This window comes from Hemibagrus wyckioides, linkage group LG21 (assembly GCF_019097595.1).
Source record: "Hemibagrus wyckioides isolate EC202008001 linkage group LG21, SWU_Hwy_1.0, whole genome shotgun sequence".
Lineage (NCBI taxonomy): Eukaryota > Metazoa > Chordata > Actinopteri > Siluriformes > Bagridae > Hemibagrus > Hemibagrus wyckioides.
The window spans coordinates 11985685-12006747 of record NC_080730.1 but is presented as its reverse complement, the minus strand read 5'-3'; the positions used below and the strand labels follow the sequence as shown (position 1 = coordinate 12006747).

Genomic DNA, 21063 nt, shown 5'->3' with positions numbered 1-21063 from the left:
GTGATAGGATGCCACCTGTGCAACAAATCCAGTCGTGAAATTTCCTCGCTCCTAAATATTCCACAGTCAACTGTCAGCTGTATTATAAGAACGTGGAAGTGTTTGGGAACAACAGCAACTCAGCCACGAAGTGGTAGGCCACGTAAACTGACGGAGCGGGGTCAGCGGATGCTGAGGCACATAGTGCGAAGAGGTCGCCAACTTTCTGCAGAGTCAATCGCTATGGACCTCCAAACTTCATGTGGCCTTCAGATTAGCTCAAGAACAGTGTGCAGAGAGCTTCATGGAATGGGTTTCCATGGCCGAGCAGCTGCATCCAAGCCATACATCACCAAGTGCAATGCAAAGCGTCGGATGCAGTGGTGTAAAGCACACCGCCACTGGACTCTAGAGCAGTGGAGACGCGTTCTCTGGAGTGACGAATCGCGCTTCTCCATCTGGCAATCTGATGGACGAGTCTGGGTTTGGCGGTTGCCAGGAGAACGGTACTTGTCTGACTGCATTGTGCCAAATGTAAAGTTTGGTGGAGGGGGGATTATGGTGTGGGGTTGTTTTTCAGGAGCTGGGCTTGGCCCCTTAGTTCCAGTGAAAGGATCTCTGAATGCTTCAGCATACCAAGACATTTTGGACAATTCCATGCTCCCAACTTTGTGGGAACAGTTTGGAGCTGGCCCCTTCCTCTTCCAACATGACTGTGCACCAGTGCACAAAGCAAGGTCCATAAAGACATGGATGACTGAGTCTGGTGTGGATGAACTTGACTGGCCTGCACAGAGTCCTGACCTCAACCTGATAGAACACCTTTGGGATGAATTAGAGCGGAGACTGAGAGCCAGGCCTTCTCGTCCAACATCAGGGCGTGACCTCACAAATGCGCTTCTGGAAGAATGGTCAGAAATTCCCATAAACACACTCCTAAACCTTGTGGACAGCCTTCCCAGAAGAGTTGAAGCTGTTATAGCTGCAAAGGGTGGACTGACGTCATATTGAACCCTATGGATTAGGAATGGGATGTCACTTAAGTTCATATGCGAGTCAAGGCAGGTGAGCAAATACTTTTGGCAATATAGTGTGTGTGTGTGTGTGTGTGTGTGTGTGTGTGTGTATATATTTTATTTATTTATATATATATATATATATATATATATATATATATATATATATATATATATATATATATATATATATATATATATATATATATATATATATATATATATATATATATATATATATATATATGACAGCTCTGGAAAAAAATAAGAGACCACTGCAAAATAATCCATTTATGTTTTTTTCTTCCAGGTTCATGTATTGGTGAGATGAACAGTTTTGTTTAATTTTTTGTGAACTGCTGACAATATTTCTCCTAAATTCAAAATAACTATCTATAACTATTGTTATTTAGAGTGTATATTTAAAAGAAATGACAACACATCAAAATAACCCAAGATCATGCAGTATTTGCAGAGCTTTAATAACTCAAATAAAACAAAATGCAAATAATTTGTAAACAAATTGTGTTAATGCTTTGGCTAAATAACATTAAGAAATCAGTATTTGGTGGAATAACCCTGATTTGCATGTGTTTTGGCTCCATGCACTCCATCAGTTTCTCACATTGCTGTTGGGAAACTTTTATACCACTCTTTTTGCAAAAAAGCAAACAGCTCAGCTTTGCTTGATGGTTTGTGACCATCCATCTTCCTCTTGATGACATTCCAATCTGGAGATTTGGCAGTGGTCTCATTTGTTTTCCCAGAGCTTTCTCTCTCTCATATATATATATATATATATATATATATATATATATATATATATATATATATATATATATATATATATATATATATATATATATATATATATATATATATATATATATATATAATTATACACACTACTAGAAGTTTGGACACATCTTCTAATTCCATGGTCTTTCCTGATGTTTATTTCTTTCTACACTGTAAAACAATGCTGAAGGTAGGCCGAAATACACAAATACTGAAATTCCTTTGAACAGTTGATATTGAGATGTCTGCTACTTATGCTCTGTAAAGCCTTTATAACGGCTCTAATCTGAGGTGCTGTTAACTGGTGATTTCTGAGGCTGGTAACTCTAAATAAACTTCCCCTCTGCAGCAGAGGTAAATTTTGGTCTTGCTTTCCTGGGATGGTCTTCATGTGAGCCAGTTTCATTATGGTGCTTGATGGGTTTTGCAAATGCACTTGACAATACTGTTCTTGCAAGAACTATTCCAGAACACCTGACCTTCCTGTCTTAAAATAACAACTGACTGTTTTTTGTTGGTATTACATACGGATTACTTAAGTCCATGTGTGTTATTTCATAGTTTTGAAATCTCCAGTATTGTTCTAGAATGTAGAAAATAAATCCCTAAACAAAAAAACACTGAATTAAAAGGTGTGTCCAAACTTTTGACTGGTAGTGTATACACACACACACACACACACACACACACACACACACACAAGCCAATCAGCCATAACATTAAAACACTGACAGGTTACATGAATAATTCTGCTGATCTCATTACAAGGGCACCTGTAAAGGAGTGGAATATATATATTTATATATATTTTTGACAAAAGGGCCAAACTGTGTCCAAACTGCATCAAAGCATCTCCCAGATACCTACAAAAAGTGGTCATGGAAAGACAACTAATAAATCAGTGAGAGATTCATGAGGTCCAAGGCTCACTGGTGCACATGGGTTTGGTCTAATCCCACACAAATATCTGATGAATCACATTTTCATCATGTGGACAGCTGGGATGTGCTAAATGAAAAATGCATGTACCATCTACCCAAACATGGTTGCATACAAAGTACACCCCTTCATGGCAAGGCTATTCCCTAATGGTAGTGGGCTTTTTTTCAGCAGGATAATGTGCTGCCACACTGCAAATATTGTTCAGATATGGTTTAAGGAACATGACAAAGGGTTCAGGGTGTTGACTTGGCTTCCAGATTCCCCAGATCTCAATCAATTCAAGCGTATGTGGGATGTGCTGGACAAACAAGTCTGCTTCATGAAGGTCCCACCTCACAACTTACAGGACTTAAGGATCTACTGCTAATACCACAAGATAGCACAGAACACCTTCAGATGTGTTATGGAGACTCAGTGCCTCAGTGTGTCAGAACTTTTTTTAAAGCACAAGGTGGACCTACACTATATAAGATTAATGGTTTTAATGTTATGGCTTATAGCTCTCTCTCACACACACACACACACACACACAATCAAACTAGTAATCTATGTAGGCAGTCTTCATTTATCTGCACATTGCCTCTATCCACATAAATCAATCCAATTTGTTTGCATTTGTACAATACAGCATGCTAGTCAGTTAAACTTTTTAATCACACTATTTGTTTTTAATGTTTGTCTGTTTTTTTTTTTATTAATTCCATCTCAACAAAAAGGCTGCATTTAGGCCTAATTGTAACCAGTAACAGTCAGTGCAGATATCTATATTTTAGTTTTACCTTTTTATAGTTGGTCAGCACATTTTAAATTGCTTGATATCAGTCAAACAAAAAGGGCCTATGTAAGGATCAGAAAGACCCTGGACCACTGCATGAGAAAAAGATACCTGACTTCTTTTCACAGCATGTATATTATCATGCTGACACATAATATAAGATATCTATTGACATTTCTAAAGATTCATTTTCCAGTACCACTACACAACAGTCTTTTTGAGTTGTATGTCACAGTGAAGTGCTTTGAATGAAAGAGGAGGGCCTGAAGTTCACGTTTTCATGCACATGGCTGAGGTGCCTCATTGCTCGTTCATATGCCATGAGTACAGACTTCCGCACATTTGGCTTTTTGCCTTCCATCAGATGAAGTTTATCCACAGTGTCATCAATTCCCATTGGATGGAGTTTGCCTATTGGTAGCCACTGCCTATTGGGAAATAAAGGGAAAACCATTTAGGTTCAATACAAAATACCTATTCTGAGGACCTGAAGCCACTTCTATGCAAATTAAATAAAACCAAAAATTTACAGGTTAGCAGTTTAAAATGTTAAATAAAATAACTGACTAACCACATGGATCAGTATGAAGAGACTTCACACAGTCCGGTTACACTAACAGCGGTCGTCTGTTGCATTTATTCTGTCATCTTTAGTGTGGAAACTTGGGAGTGGCATGAAAGCTGATCTAAGCAAGCTGAGTGGAGCTAAACTCTGTGCGAGTATGTGTTTATTTGTCTGTCTGTGTGAAACGTAAAAATTGAAGGCTACAATATAATGACTAAAGACTTATAAAATGTTTCAAATCCTACAATATAATGACTACTGACCTAAAATGCTATAAAATCCTATTATACTGTAATGACTTATAAAATCTATACATGAATGAAAAAATGTTCTTAATTCCTTATTAGAGGATTAGAGGCTTGTTTATTAATCACAAAGTACGTAAAAGTTACACCAGAGTGAAAAGAAATAAAATAAAGGCCGGAAATCTGGAAATGTGACAGGTGTTTGTTAGAAGACCTCAACAACACTTATTTAATTATGTTTCTTTAGAATTTCAATAATTGCTTCAGTCACTCTTGCACATATAACAGGAAAAGTTACCATGAACTAATTTAACAAAACATGAGCACACACTTATAAGTATGCATACGGGAACATTTTCACATCCACTTCAGGTTTTATAAATCTTGATGCATGTATGTCACTTTTAATCTGATCATACAAAATGTTATAGCTTAGGCCTTGCTTTGTTTGCTTACCAAGTTCTTTTTGTGTCGAAAAACAGCACAAGGAATAGCTTGTCTTCAGTCTCCATCTGTATGCGCTCACCCAGTTTCAGCACATCTTGAGGTGGTACTGGGATTACAATGCCATTAGGAAGGATTCCTTCTTTGGGCATGCCAGGATCTATCATCTGCAGAAAAGCAGCATGATTAAAATAATTGGGTGATTCAACTAACTCAATAAAAAAAATTACTGTTACAGAAAAACTTACCATTGCAGGATATGACGGATAGCCCCTGCATTTAGCCCAAACCAAGCTGAGAGGCTCCAGGTTTGTCACTTTTTGGGAATCATTAGACACTATATGAAATTATTATTATTAAATTATTTGTGGAAACAGATTTATTTCATATCTGTACCTACCTGAATCAGCCTTTGTGTTCCCACCCACACCTGCTGGGACCTTGTTTAAAGATGGTTTGCACTGACTAAGTCTGGAAGGTGAAGAACTATTTCTAGAAAAGGTAATAAAAAAGGGTAAATAAATTCACTATATCTTTCCTGCATATTATTAAGCGTATGTGACCCTTACCTGATGTTGTTTTGATAAGAAGTAGAGCAGCTCTCTGACTCTGGGACACTATTGTTCTGACAAAGAGCCTTGGTCAATCCTGAAATAAAAAGAGGTGCGGAAAAAAAATATAAAAATAAAAATAAAAATAACATTACTGGTGATATAAACTGGTGATGAAAAATACCATTTGTTAAATAAAATGAAAAGTATTTCCATACCATTCTTTTTGGATGGAGATTTTGAGGTTGGTGGTGTGCAAAGCTGGCTCGTCTGAGATCTTTGATCTTGCAGTTTTTCATTTGGTTGGTCAGCGCTGACTCTGTTCTGGAGTGAAAACAGCTTGCTTTTGGTCAGTTTGGCTCCATTTTTAGCTTTCTTGAATAGTACGGATGTACGACGGCCTACACCCAACTTGGGCAAAAAAGGCGAACCATCCAGAGAGGACACGGATAGTGTGTGTCGTTCCTTTAGATGGAGTTTATTATCTGTTTCTGTATGGGCAGGAGCCTTAGTGGGAGTTTTTGCCTTACCTCTACCTCTCCCCTTGCCTCTGCTTCCTTGCTGTTTATAAAACTGGCCATGGGTGGTCATCCCTCCTGTTTCCAGGCGGAAGACTGAAGCATTTGGTGGGGCATCCCCTGGTAAAGGAGAGGAGTCGAGACACGTGGACTCCTGAGTTTTTTGATTTGTAGATTTTTTGGATTCTGTACCAAACAAACAAAAAAACTCTGGTTTAGGGACAAATGCATTGCTGCTATTAGTTCATTTGAAAGAGCTGATTTTAAAAGTCTGGCAAGGAAATTCTGTGCAAGTGCAGTGTCAGTATAGTGAAAAATAGCATGTTACACTCTTTCTTTTAAGTGTGACTTAATTGACTTCAAAATCTTTCTTCATAGTTAAAGCAATATTTTTTGTAAAATACAAGAATAAAACAAAAGAGGAGATTATAAACAAGAGAGGAGATTTTTATCCCCATATGTAAATCAAGTAACCATTTATTGGTTCATGCTTATTTTGGGAGCTTAATATAAATAGAAAATGGATGGAAAACTGGAAGGTTTTACTGGTATGAAGCACCTGGAATGGCTGTTCCATAATTAATTTTTTCATTCTGATCTTCCTCCTCATGCTTGTCTTCCTTTTTAATGTTGCCACTGAGCAGTCGTGAAGTGCGCCTCTGGTGGTTGAGCTTGTGCCGAATACTGTTGATTTCCCTGCGCAGCATTCGCAGCCGTTTCGTGCGTCCTCCGCTGGCACACATGGATGTCACCATGTCCAGCTTTTCAAGCAGCTGTTTCAGCTGGTCCTTTGGAGACATGTGGAATCTATTTCCAGGATCCAGAAGAACATCAACTATAAAGTGAAATTAAAGAAAAAAAACAAAAACAACTATTGGTCACAAATGTTTGCTAGTGCTGAGTGGGTTTTTATTGTTAAAGAGAAACATTTTAATAGCTTATAGTTTTACTCATTACTCTTACCAACAATGCTTTTTACAGGCTCTCCCAAATTTAAAGACAAATAGAGTGCAGATAAAATGTCTGCACATCCCTGTTAATACAGCAGTTTTTTGTGAAGTAATAAATGAAAGATAAATTATGAGAGGTATTTTTCATATTTTTCTATTTGTTTTTCACAACAGTGCTGGGTGAAGTGCTGGTTTTCTTCAGTTTCAGTTAGAAACCCTGGCAGAAAGGGGTTTTTTTGTCCATCATCAGTGGACTTACTGAGCTTGAAAACCGTATTTCTATACAAATAGTCCAAAATGGAAATTAATAAAAGAAATCTGCTTTTATCTGAAGAGCCACTACGCCATATAGCCCAAGCAGACCCTTAGCTGTGCACAGGTAAGCAAGTCTCTGCTGTGTTTCCAAAAATAATTCATTTTAAAATATATAATTGTAAATATTCTATTGTATTGTTTTTATCATTACCAAAAGAAAATCGAGAAGATAATTATACAGGAATTGCAATATAAAGGACCTCATTGTGACTAGCAGCAGCACTGTTTCTATTTTAATAGAAGATCTTTGTAGCTTGTCCAGCAAACTTTTCTGATCTTTCTGGAATGTAACAAACAAACTGAAGTAAATCTAACTATCAACAACAATTCACTGAAAGACATTTTAATGACAGTTCCTTGCTTAGACACACTACATTGCACATCACATTCCAAAGTTGGTTGTCCCTTTGCTGCTATAACAGCCATCACTCTACTAAAAAGGCTTTCCACTAGATTTTGGAATATGGCTATGGGAATTTCCTATTTAGTCACAGAATATTACTGAGATTAGGCACCAATGTTGGGCCTCATTGGCTTTCTTTGGTGTAACATTCCTCTGAGGTGTAACTCATCATGACCCAATGCTTCCAGTCACATCAGGATTGCAAAAACCATGTATGCTATTTGTATCACAATCCTGATGTTGTTTTAGTACCAAAAAAGGAGCTGTTTCTGAAGTGTTTTAAACTAGATGATGCTGCTCAGCAAACTATACACTGCAAGCAATGTTTTGCCATCATTTCTGCACCAAAGAGTAACATCACCAATCTGTTTAATCACCTGTAACAAAATCAAATAATACAATATGCAACAGTCGCTAAAAACAAAATTGTTTGTTCACAAAGTCCCAGCGGCCAGACAACACAAATGTCAACAGAAAAGACGTCATCCAGTGCAACCCCTAACCCAGTTAGTTTTAGGTTGGATATTCAACAGACATTCACTCTGTAAATCAATAAAAATCCTGATTCCAGAATCCTGGTCTCTATTCTGAATAAAAAATTGTGATTCTCATTTTATCCAGCAACGTGCAGCTCTACTAATAAAAACTGTCCAAAACATTGTAAGGACATGGTGAACCATCATCTTTGAGGAAGAAATGTGGTTGGGAAAAAAATCGTGATCAATCATGATTGTGATTGTTGATCACTTCAAATCAAATAGTAAAAAACCTGCATAATAATGAAATTCAACTCTATAAAGCAGAAAAATTATAAAACGATATCTCTTGAAAATGCCAGTCAGTACTGTTCAAACTCTGATAAAGAGGTGGAAAATAAGAGGTTCTGTACTAAGCCACAGTCAGGTAGACCAAGAAAGATTTCACCCACTACTGCCAGAAGAATTGTTCGGGATGCAAAGAAAAACCCACAACCAACTTTGAGAGAAATACAGGCTGCTCTGGAAAAAAGTGGTGGTGTTGTTTCAAGGAGCACAATGAGGAGATACTTGAACACAAATGACCTGCATGGTCGAGTTGCCAGGAGAAAGCCATTACTGTGACCATGCCACAAAAAGGCCCGCTTTCAGTATGCCAGACAGCACAGAGACATGCCTCATTTGGAGTGATGAGACCAAAATTGAACTTTATAGTCACAATCATAAACTTTGGAGAGGAGTCAACAAGGCTGATAGTGAAAAGTACACCATCCCCACTGTAAAGCATGGTGGTGGATCTCTTATGTTTTGGGGCTGTGTGAGCTCCAGTGGCACAGGGAAGTTAGTCAAAGTTCATGGTAAGAATAATGCAGCATGTTATCAGAAAATACTGTGTAAATACTGTGCCAGGTTGGGCTCCCAAACCTTGGCTCGCTGGATGTGTCCTGCATGCGACCACCATCCCGGAATCCCCAAGGGTCACCGTGGAGCTCAATGGCCGCTCCGTGCCTGCCCTGCTGGACTCGGGGAGTACCATCACCCTGGTCCGACCCGGCGTTCTCCCCAAGACAGCAAAACCGGCGGGGATCATACCCGTCTCCTGTATCCACGGGGATGTCCGGTCCGTCCCATCCGCTCAGGTCCTCATCTGGGGCCCAGCCGGGGAGTGGCCTGTCGTCGTGGGAGTAATCCAAAATCTCCCAGTCCCTGTGCTACTCGGGTGTGACTGGCCAGGGTTCTCCGCCACCATGAAGGGCCCCAACCAGGTGAGGCGGCCGCAGAGACCCAGAGCCCGGACAAAGCCGGAGTGCATGGCCCGCGGAGCCCCGGACCCAGAGCCTTCCTCCCCAGGTGAGTCTGAGAAAGAAGCTAATCCCCTGTCTTCCCTATCTCAGCAGGTCACCAGGGAAGGGAGTTTCGGACGGGAGCAGAAAGAGGATGACCGGCTGAAGCACTGCTGGGTCCAAGTTCTGCAGTTAGAGGGTGTAAACACCCACTCAGTGGACCAGCTTCCCGCGGCGTATTTCCTCGTCAAGGGGGGATTGCTGTACTACCACACCGAACGCCGTGGGGAGCCATGTGACTTATTAGTAGTCCCTCACTCACGGACCGCCCTCCTCCTGCATTTGGCCCACACGCATCTGCTGGGGGGCCATCTGGGCCCGCGTAACACCCTAGAGAAACTCAAGGACCGGTTTACCTGGCCTGGAATGCAGGCAGAAGTCCAAGCCTTCTGCCGGGCCTGTCCCAAGTGCCAACAGACAGCCCCCCAGAAGCCAGCACCGGCCCCTCTCATTCCGCTCCCCATTATCAGCGTCCCCTTTGAGCGGCTTGGCATGGACCTCGTCGGGCCTTTGCCGAAGTCCGCCCGAGGTCACGAATACATCCTCGTGATGATGGATTATGCCACGAGATACCCAGAGGCAGTGCCACTTCGAAAAGCCACCTCCCGCAACATCGCCAGAGAGCTCCTCGCGCTCTTTAGTCGGGTGGGAATCCCCAAGGACATCCTCACTGATAAAGGTACGCCTTTCACCTCATGACTAATGGCAGATCTGTGTCGGCTCTTACAGGTCAAACACCTGAGGACGTCCGTGTACCACCCACAGACTGATGGGCTGGTGGAACGGTTCAATCAGACCCTCAAGAGGATGCTGCGCCGGGTGGTAGATGAGGAGGGGAGGAACTGGGACCTCCTCCTCCCCTACATCCTCTTTGCTGTTCGAGAAACGCCCCAGGCCTCAACAGGCTTCACCCCCTTCGAACTCCTGTTTGGTCGGCGACCGCGAGGACTGTTAGATGTGGCCCGGGAAGCCTGGGAAGGACAGCACTCACCGTTCCGCTCTATGATCGACTATGACCAAGACATGCAGGCGAGAATAGACGAGAGCATATGGAGGCAGCCCAAAGAGACCAGCAGCGAGCCTATAACTGGCCAGCCCAACCCCGGGAGTTTCAGCCCGGGGACCAAGTAATGCTCCTAGTCCCTAATACCGCCTGCAAGTTCCTAGCCAAGTGGCAGGGGCCCTACACAGTCCTCGAACGGGTGGGACCTGTAAACTACCACCTCCAACAGCCAGGTAAGTGCGCAGACACACAGTTATACCACATCAATATCCTAAAAAGATGGTTGCTGGCCCAGCCGGCTGTGTCTGCATTTGCTTCTGCCACCACAGATCCCCAAGAGCGCACCTTAGTCAAGAGGGGAGAGGAGCTCTCGCCAGCCCAACAGCAAGATCTCACCGAGCTCATCGACCAGTTCTCAGATGTGTTCTCGGCCACTCCAGGGCTCACGCAGTTGGTGCAACATGAGATAAAAACCCCTCCCGGAGCGGTGGTCCATCAACGGCCATACAGGGTCCCTGAAGCCCGAAGTGGAGCAAATGCTAAGAGATGGGGTCATTGAAGAGTCCACCAGCCCATGGTCCAGCCCCATTGTAGTGGTGCCCAAGCCGGATGGGTCCCTCCGCCTTTGTAATGATTTCCGGAGGCTCAACCAAATCTCAGAATTCGATTCCACCCTGGACGTCACCAAAGGCTACTGGCAGGTGGCCCTAACCCCAGACGCTAAACCCAAAACCGCCTTCACCACCTCTGGAGGCCATTGGCAGTATAGAGTCCTGCCCTTCGGTCTTCACGGGGCCCCAGCTACCGTCCAACGTCTTATGGATGTCGTTCTCCGGCCCTATAAAGCCTTCGCTGCCGCCTACCTAGACGATGTCCTTATCCACTCCTCCACCTGGTCAGACCACCTCTTCCACCTGAAGGAGGTATTGAGCGGCCTCCGGAAGGCAGGACTGACAGCCAACCCCCGTAAGTGCCACCTGGGGCTGACCGAGGCACAGTACCTCGGCTACTGCATTGGACGGGGGCTGCTACGACCCCAAGAAAAGAAGGTCGAGGCCATCAGGAAGTAAAACAGGCACGAGCCTTTCTGGGGTTGGCGGGGTATTATAGACGATTCGTCCCTAACATCTCCTCTGTAGCCTCCCCTCTCTCAGATCTCACAAAAAAGGGCCAACCGGACCGAGTGCGCTGGACGGAGGAAACCGAGCGAGCCTTCCAACAGCTGAAAACAGCGCTCACCAGCCACCCAGTGCTCCGAAATCCTGACTTCAGCGTCCCCTTCACCCTTTATACTGACGCCTCCGAGACAGGTCTCGGGGCGGTTCTGTCCCAGGTATTTGAAGGGGAAGAGCATCCGGTCCTCTACACTTCAAGGAAGCTAACCCCCGCTGAGAGAAACTACGCTGCAGTGGAGCGAGAAGCCCTGGCAATCAAATGGGCCGTGGAGGAACTACGCTACTACCTGGCAGGGCGGCACTTCACGTTGGTCACGGACCACGCGCCTCTGCAATGGATGGCCAAAGCCAAGGACACTAACGCATGGGTAACTAGGTGGTTCCTCCCTTTGCAGGACTTCTTGTTCCAGGTCCAGCACAGAGCTGGGAGCCAACATGGGAATGCAGATGGTCTCTCTCGCGCCCACTCTGGGCCCAAAGACCACCAGGTGGGGGCTCGGGGGCTAAGGGGGGGGCCCTGTGACAGCGCTGCGCACACCGCCGCACGCATGCAGAAAAGAGTCACTCCTCGCCCCCTCCCTCTCCCTGGAAAACACAAGCTGCAGTGGTGCAGCACCCTGGACAGTGGCGCCCGCATAGACGGAAGCGGATCAGCACCATGGCTAGCGCCACTAAATTGGAGTGCAGGGCGGAGCAGGAGAAAGAAAAACAAAAAAACAAAAAAACGCCAAAACGCTCTGGGCCAATCAGAAGCGCCGCTAAACTATTCACCCTCCAGCTGAGCAACACAACAGAGAGGCTGGCCTCGCCAGCCCCAGAAGGTAGGGGGAAGCCCCCTGCTGGACTAATAGGGATGGTGTGTTTTGTTTCGCAGGCAGCTCGGACTAAAGCAAGGCCTTCGTGGAACCACTGAAGCTCAGCCCCTCCTGGATCTGCACCTGCTGTCCCCAGCCATTTTCAGCCTTCTCCAGGACGCTGCTGCTGCCGTTAGCCCTTCCTGGCCTAGGCGCCCTTTCAGGGAAGAATCTCCTTAGTTGGCTATCCTTTTTTTTTGTCTTTTTTTTCCCTCTGCTCTCCTGCTAACCTGAGTTCCTGTCTTCCCTACTTTCAGTTCGGAGTAATTAAAAGCTGGTGTTGACGTGCTCCCGGGCTCTGTGTGTTGTTCTCTGTCCCCGCTCAGTGCGCTACAACTGGCAGACAATTTTCATTCTACTGCAAGAAAGCTGCTCGGGACTCTGCATGGGATGTTCCAACATGACAGTGATCCAAAACACAAGGCCAAGACCCTCTAATGGCTACAGCAAAAAAAGGTGAAAGCCCTAGAGTGTCCATCACAGTCTCCTGACCTCAATATCATTGAGCCATTTTGGGGAGATCTCAAATGTGCAGTTTGTGCAAGACAACCAAAAAATGTACAGGAACTGTGGGCATTTTGGCAAGAGGAATGGGCAGCTATACCACCTGAGGGAATTAAGGGCCACTTGCACAATTATTACAAAAGACTACATGCATATTAAGATCTAAAAGTATGTGAACTTTTGAACAGGGATTATTTCCTCATTTTCTTTTGTCATGTTTTGTTTGATAATTGTGCCTTTCTGTTATGCCTTACATATGAACTTAAGTCCTATAAGAAATAAAATAAATTTGTTTTGCCTTCCCACTCATGTTTTCTTTAAAAATGGTACACATCTTGCAAATTCTCACAAGGTATGCAAACTTTTGAGCACAACTAGACATATATATGTCTATACATATATTGTATGTATATACCCTTGCTCCAGCTGGAGTTCACTTTGTTGTCATCGGGAAGATGCATCCCTGTGGAAAGGTCGAAGCCTATGCTGACAGCCTTGCGCTGGGCATGCCGCAAGATGGCTCCACCCACCTCCTTGAGTTGCATAGCAGCTTTGTGGAACACTGTATCACTGGAATTGTACCGTAGGCAGTTTGACACCATTAAGTTGAAGTCAGCTTCCAGATCTGCCACAGAGCAGTACTTGTGTGCCTCCAGCTTCTTACGCATGGTGGAGAAGTCCATGGGCTCAGAAACAAACTCCAGATAATCTGGAACCTGTGTATCAGAAAGAAGAAGGCAGCATAATTGTTGACTTTATTTTTTTAAAAGCCTGTTTCCTAGCAGCCAGTTGCACCATTTGAACAAAAGTTGGACCTTTGGGTCAAAGGACATGGGCACAAACTGCTTTTGTGACATGGAATCTTTAAGGCATTAATATAGGACCATCTTCAGTTACATTAATGTATGTAGGGCTGAAGTTCAATTGATGCAACTACATGCTGTTGTACTCCAGAGATATATTGGTTAAATGGCCTTCTTTCACCATGTATTTACCTCAGACAAATTGACAGGAGAAATGAAGATGCAAGCACTGTCTTTCTCTTGCAGTTGCTCTAGAGTGGAGCGCAGTAGTACTAAGGCTGGAGTGAGCTGGAGCTCCAGTGTCACCTGCTGCAGTTTTAGCTTCCACATGCACAGAAATATTAGGATACATTTTCTTAAACAAGAAAAATCAGGACAAGAACCATTATTTTACCATAAACAATGATGCACAATCACCAGTGGTTTCCTATTCAGTACATACAGTATACTCCATACAAAATGTACTCCATACATCAAGTACTTCTCATAATTAAAAATCAAGAAGGCTATGATTATTTCTTTTTTAGAGCAGAATAATCCAAAACAATATGTTAACAACAGTTGGCCCAGTGGATGTCCCTATTATATCTGATAAGGATATAGTTGATTGTGTCCAGGTTGTGTAAACAGTGTGTGCGCTGTGGGACTACAGTTTCTTTTCCCTGTTAATTAACTTGCAGTAAAAAGCATGCATGTACACCTGTTCACGTTTGAGCCTCTCTCTCTTACGGATGAGTTCGATTAAAAGTCGAGCTTTCTCTAGGTCCTGCCGCTGCTTCTGCCAGTATTTCAGCTCCACCCGCAAAGCCTGGACCTTGGCATCTGGCTCACTCTGCAAACAAATCATCACCCAGTGTATTACATGTTAATTGGGTAATAAAAACTATATGCTGATGTTTAATAATCATCATAACATGAATATTCAAATATATTCATAATAGGCTCCATATTGGTAACTTAATTTCTTAAGATATTTTAATTGCTATAAATATTACAAGAGAAATTTTGGGCATATTCAAAAACTGAAGATTTAAAATCTTAAAGGCTCCCAGACCTCTGTATTCAGCTGAACCTGGAGGTGTGAGTGCAGCTGACGGATGAGTGGAACTCCATTACGAGAATGACGTTTTAGCAACCAATAATTATGAAGCCTCTGCATGAACTGGTTCTTCCTCTGTACTGGCACACCTGTGCAAATCTTATTAAGCCTGTAAGATAAAGTGTAAATCAAGCCTTCATTCCCTATACATCTAGTTAAGATTGTTTTCTGTATTGGTATACAGAATGGCATAAACATTTAAATAGGTTGGTAGTCTATGAGAGCAAATGCAGGTAGTCTTACCTGTAGGATGGGATTTGGGGCACAAGGAGTAGAGGCACTGTCGACTTCCGTGACACCCCATCTGAGCTTTTTCTTGTCTTCTTTTCTTGCTTTGTAACCAAACCCTTTTTGCTCCCATGCTGATTTTGCTTAACTAAAGTATATGACCTTTGACCCCTACCTCCTACAAATCCTCCACCCTCTTCACTGTACCCCACTTGTGCTCCAAGAGGAGAATGGTTTCCACAGAAGGCAGTCTTCTTCACAGTGAATGTGGTGTTGTTGGTGCCAGTCTCACGCACTGGGTCAATCTTCATGAAGAGCCCAGCCTGTTGAGCACAGGTAACATGAAATGCTCGGTAGCAGTTGGCCTTGTGGCACTGAATAGATGCCCCCCTCCCTCTCTGCTTGCACAGGTAGCAAGTGAGTTTCCATCTTGCAGGGGGAATGTTATTAACACCTTCTACAGGTTCTAGGAATACTGTGTTAGCAAAGCAAACTTCGGGTATCCAGATAGCGCAAACTACATGGGCCCAGCGGCCATCGCTGGCCTGCTTAAAGGCACCTCCCCTGTTTGGGCAAAGAACACAGTCCACAGGCTGGGAGGGGGACTGTAAGCAGCGGCGACATAACCACTGGCCTTCAGGTATATAGGGCACTCCGTAACATTCCTGGTGCACAGCCAAGTTGCAAATGTCGCAAAACAGGATGACATTACTGTTAAGGCACTCGTCATCCAGACACACACAGCAGAATGCATCCTCGTCAATGGGGCTCTGGGACAAGGCTTGGCTCCGGGACTCCAGAATGGATTCTCTCTCCAACCTGTCAATCAATAACTCAAATGTGTCAGGAGGGACTGAGGCATGCCCATCAGACACACGTTTTTTATTGACGATCTCCAGCCAAGCCATGTCTTCCTCATCCATGTCATACTCTGCCTTCATCTCCAGCTCTTCACTGGACTTCTCAATGTAGCGGTAGTAGGCCACAGGAAGAGGACAAGCCTCAGATGGCGAGTAGGTGTCCACCCTGTGGAAGTTGGGCTTAGGTAGAGGGCTCACTAACTGAGTGTGATGAGCTGAGCTAAAATGGTTGTGGGTGTAGTGTTGGCCACCAGAGCGTCTGCCCCTGCTGCTATGCTTACTGTCTTTTCTCCTGTCCTTTGGTGAGGAGACTGTGTGGTCCTGCTGAGTATAGCTTGCAATCTGCTCACTGTTCTCTTTGTTGCTGTTGCACTCTGCTATGTCCTGTGCCAGCATCTCATCCTCTGTGATGACTCTGAGTGGGTCAGAAATGTTGATCCGATGAACTCTGCCCTGGAGCTCTACCTCCACCAGTTTTTGAGACTGAGCATATGTGAGTGTGTCTCTAGACATGGAGAAATTGAGTCTACATGGGGAGGGAGAGCGGAGAAGAATATGCTGGTCTGTGTGGTTGGAGGAACTTCTCCGTCCTCTGCCTCTGCTGAATGCAATCTGACAACTTCGTCTTCTTAGCTTCTTCATTTTTAGATAGTTTTTACCTTTAAAATGCATAAATAAGTGAGTGTTGGCATGGACTGTAAACTTAACAGAAGCGCAATATAGATTTTCCCCTATTCAGTATTTACCTTTTTTTTTTAAAAAAAAAAAAAAAAAACTGCAATAAAAACATTTACTCACCCAGAATCAATAGAATGATATAAGAGGAAATTGAGCATTTCATGTTTAAGTATATTATAAGAAGGTGTAATAATACAGCTGTGCAGCAGGCACAGCCAATGGCAATCACAAAAACTCAGCTAGCTGCTGTGTTCATGGCAACAAAATCCTAAGAACATAGGATGACCAAGTCTTCAGGTTCAGCACTCACAATGTAGGAACATATCCCTAGACCCAGATTATTTTGCATATAAGGCAAAACAAGGCCCTCGCCTCGCTATCACCCTTTACATCCTGTCCCATGTTGAAAAACTGAGCACATAAATTAGAATGTCTCTGCAAGTAAATCCTGAACTTTTGTCAGATCACCTGTAGACAGGTAGAGTCGGCACCCACCTTTCCTCCATGCTAACCTTGAACACTAATACACAGAGATGTGTGCATGTGTATACATGAAGTAACATCAGTAGTTTACAGATGACTAGACTGACATTGGGCTGATCACGTACAGCAAAAAAACATAAAGCAGTGATCCCACACCTAGTTAGCTGGTGCTCTGACAACAACCTGTCCCTTAACAAAGCAAAGGCCAAGTAGGTTAACATAAAATTTTGGAGGTCACATAATTAGAATGAATATGCCCCAGTCCTTATCAAAGAAGACAAAGTGGAAAACATGCCCAGCTTCAGGTTCTTGAGTCCAATAGCATAGAAGGTAGTAGGTATTGGTATTTCCTGAGGGCATTTAAGAAGGCTGGACTACCCAAACAGCTGCTTACTTACATACTGCATCCCAGTGTGGTTCCCCAGCTGCACAGCTGCTGACAGGAAAGCTCTGCAGCAGGTTGTCTCCAGTGCCCAGAAAATCACACACAACTACCAGCCCTGGAAGAAATGTACTCCTGCTGTCTCTGGAAAGCAACCAACATCTGCCCCTTTTAAGCTTGTTCCATCTGGCAAACGTTATATGATATGTCAAGTTATCCATGCCTATAGAGCTGAGGAACAGCGTCTTTCTCAGAGTCATATCGTCAGGGTCATAAACCAGTCCTCTAATATCCATCCATAACTACCTGCCTGCAATATACAGACTCTCACACTACATATACCTGATCACTGCTTTACAATTATAACATTGCCTCTACTGCTGCTTATACTTCTACGCTGCTTTCACTGTCTACACAGGCATACAGAAATACTCATATTCATATAACAGAATATTTATAAAACAGATCTCATCATTGTAACTACTAGTTAGTGACAACATACTCCTATGTTAAAATCGAGAGATCCCACGCAAGATATACAAAGGTTAGCAGGCTTGGTAAAAAAAAAAAATATATATATATATATATATATATATAGTGTAAAGGAATTATAAAGTAGTTGCTTTGATTTCTACAATGCATTTGCTTACATGATTCTCATTAATGTGTTTATAAATGTGTTCAAATGAAACAAAATTCAGTAAATTTGTAATATTTATCTGGGTCAGAAGAAAACGTGCCTGCACTGACTGAAATATTCTTCTTGAAAATAAATTCAGATATCTTTGTGGATCGGATCTGGAAATTGTCATAAATCTTTTTTTCTTAAATCGTGTTTCTTGAAAACGTGTGATTTTTTAATGAATGTATTGCGCTGAAACAATACATATAATATCTAAAACTACTCTCGCTTGCGCCACCTATTGGCGTACTTGTCACTTGGGGAAAGGGTCACTGAATTCATCTTTGAACAAACCTAAAAGGATCTTTTTGGTAAACGAAATCTAAAGATTAGAGTCAAAGGGATGAATCGTGATTGCCAGCCCTACAGACTGTATTTGTTTGGGGCATTAGTCTGAACGGACTGTAATAATGGAAATAGGCTTCACTGCAGACAAACCTATCAGAATGACACACAGGAAGCACGTGCCTGTTTTTGGCCAATTGTAAAGCAGAGCTGTGTGATTCCTTCCTACCAGGTGACGTAGTTTGGTTGCAGAGCGGCTAAATACTAATACTAAAGCAAGCCCGTGATGAGTTAGCCATTTTATCGGCACAGAGGCACAATCTGGCCTCCGATAGTTTACATTGATAACAAAATGCCTCAGTTTTTGTCACTGCAGCATTTATTAATCCGGAAGAGAAATAGAAAAAACAATCATGCAATTCTCGACTGCTCTTTGTTATTCGTGTCTGTATAATATCACTGAGTGAAACTATAAAGAACAAACCGCCTTGCCTGTATCTGTCTCGTGAACTAATGAGAAAAGGCAGCGGTGCTGCGGCCGTTTGTTAAATGCAGATCTGCGGCGCTACCCGAGCATCTGTCACTGAAATAACCCAACCGTTTACCGACCGTTACTGACCCTAACCGTGTAAACTGTAGACTTACTGTTTATTGATCAATGTGCACGACAGGGAAGGCTGGTCATATTCAGGTACACAGCGTCGTCGTCTGGAGCTTCCTCAAGCCATTCACTGAGATGACTTCCTGCAAAATGTTCCTAAACGTCACTTTTGGAACATTTGTGCAGTATTATCATCGTAAAAGTTTCTGTGTATGTTCCAAACATACACGTGTTATTACAGCTCAGCGCCCGGACTACAGCAAACGTTGGTTTGTAATTAAAATAGACTCGCCCCGTAATGATAATAATAAAAAAACAGCGCTCCGGTTGAGACTCGCCTCGTGATTGGGTGTACCAAGACGCTGCATGACGTCACATCTTCCAGTAGCCAACAACGTCCGAGCGCGTGCAAAAAAAAAAAAAAAGGCGCATACCTGGGTTTTTTGCTCATTTTTAAAATATTACGGCTTTTGGTAGTTCTAGCTTATATATAAAGTATATATATATTTTATATAGTATATATAAAACTATATACATTTTCTGTATGGATCTGATTTTATGTCAGCAGTGTGTAGGTTAACAGTCAGAGGAACTTCAAAATATTCACAGAACAGGGTTTATGCTTTATGGCTTTTTAGTGACAAGCTGTGATTTTTTCCTTCATTACCTTAAAAAGAAGCAAGGCTGGCGTGGAAACACCTGTATAACAGCTATGATGTAAAGGAAAACAGGAATGAACTTGTTACACCAATGTTCACTAACATTAAATGTAACTTTAAATGATTAAAAAGCCCAAATATTTCATTCATTATTAAATAAAAAATGTGATTTTTGACCAATCACTGAGATATAAATGATTTAACATATATTAGCCCACAATCACACCATCCTCCCATGGTTATTTTTGTATAACAGCTTGGTCCATTTTATTTTATTGTGGAAGTACTGGTTGCAGAAGGATTAACTAACCTTTAATTAATCTAACCTAATTAGTTCACTTCTATGCAGGTATTTTTTAATTAAAGGGATTGTCCACAGTTCAATATCTATTGAAAAATAAATTAAAAATGACTTTTAAACAAAAACAAATGCAGTTAAGCTAAATTGTTCACTTAAGTTGCTTTTCTTTCTGCTTTTATAATTTTATGTCCACCCATCTCCTGTGTTCTGTCCTGTTATTATGCCAGTCTTGTTAACATATATTTTAAGGGTTTTTCTGGCATACTAATTAGCAACATCAGAATGGTGCAAAACCACAAAACGATCCTGTGTGCAGAGGTTCTACACGCTGAGACACCCTGTTGATGAGAGAGATCATAGGCGACAAACTAGAATTGCCTGAACAGACAGGAATTCTATATATAGCACCTTAAAATATGTATAACCATGGTTTTAAAGAAAAGTGAGATGCTACATGACAGTGATGATGCTCTTTTAAATTAATATATAATTATCAAAGCATCATGCCAAAGGTTTTTTTCCCTCCAAACTTCTGTGAAGGCTGTTCGAATTTTTGTCCATTCAGCCACAAAAACATTAGTGAGGTCAGACACTAATATCAGGTGAGAAGGTCTGGGGCACAGCTAGTGTTTCATTTCATTCCAGAGATGTTCAGTGAGGTTGTAGTCTGTTGTGCATAGTTTGTAACTCCACCATTGCCTTGTCTCAAGCCTAGGATGTGAAAGGAGGAGGTTTGGGCTAGCAACCCACTGCATAAAATACTCTTGCAACAGAAACGCTGACTACATCTTCAGAAAGCAATCAAATCCAGGGCAACACTCACCCAGAATCGAAATGTCTGGAGAAGATTTGTCAACCCTTTATGCTAGCAAAGACGATTAAGTAAGTGTGTAGTTTGTAGCAACAGTCTGTAGAAGGCCCAGATCCACAGGGTGTCATTTATCAAGTTTGATTCAACAGATTTATTCATACATTGTTTATGATAACATTTGCACAAGGGTCCCATAAACAAATAAGTTTTGTCAGTCAGGACAGTCATTAACTTAAGAATGAGTCTGTATAAAAGAAGAGCATTTTGTCGTCTCAGGCACTGTATATGTTGTGCTGTTAGCAACAGCATTATGTTTTAATTGCTGTGTAACACTT

At 42.5% G+C, this 21063-nt stretch overlaps 1 protein-coding gene across 1 annotated transcript; it reads right to left on the bottom strand.

Annotated features, from left to right (window-relative positions):
* Positions 1 to 1458: 1458 nt before the first annotated feature.
* On the bottom strand, positions 1459 to 19291 carry brpf3a (bromodomain and PHD finger containing, 3a). The gene is made up of 13 exons (XM_058373824.1): positions 19002 to 19291; positions 15002 to 16505; positions 14714 to 14867; positions 14360 to 14491; positions 13852 to 13980; positions 13272 to 13572; positions 6393 to 6668; positions 5534 to 6019; positions 5334 to 5412; positions 5165 to 5256; positions 5013 to 5080; positions 4777 to 4931; positions 1459 to 3938 (listed from the first exon to the last, which is right to left on the bottom strand). The coding sequence occupies exons 2-13, from the start codon at positions 16486 to 16488 to the stop codon at positions 3740 to 3742; spliced, it is 3558 nt and encodes a 1185-aa protein (XP_058229807.1). The 5' UTR covers positions 16489 to 16505; positions 19002 to 19291; the 3' UTR covers positions 1459 to 3739.
* Between the last annotated feature and the right edge of the window lie 1772 nt (positions 19292 to 21063).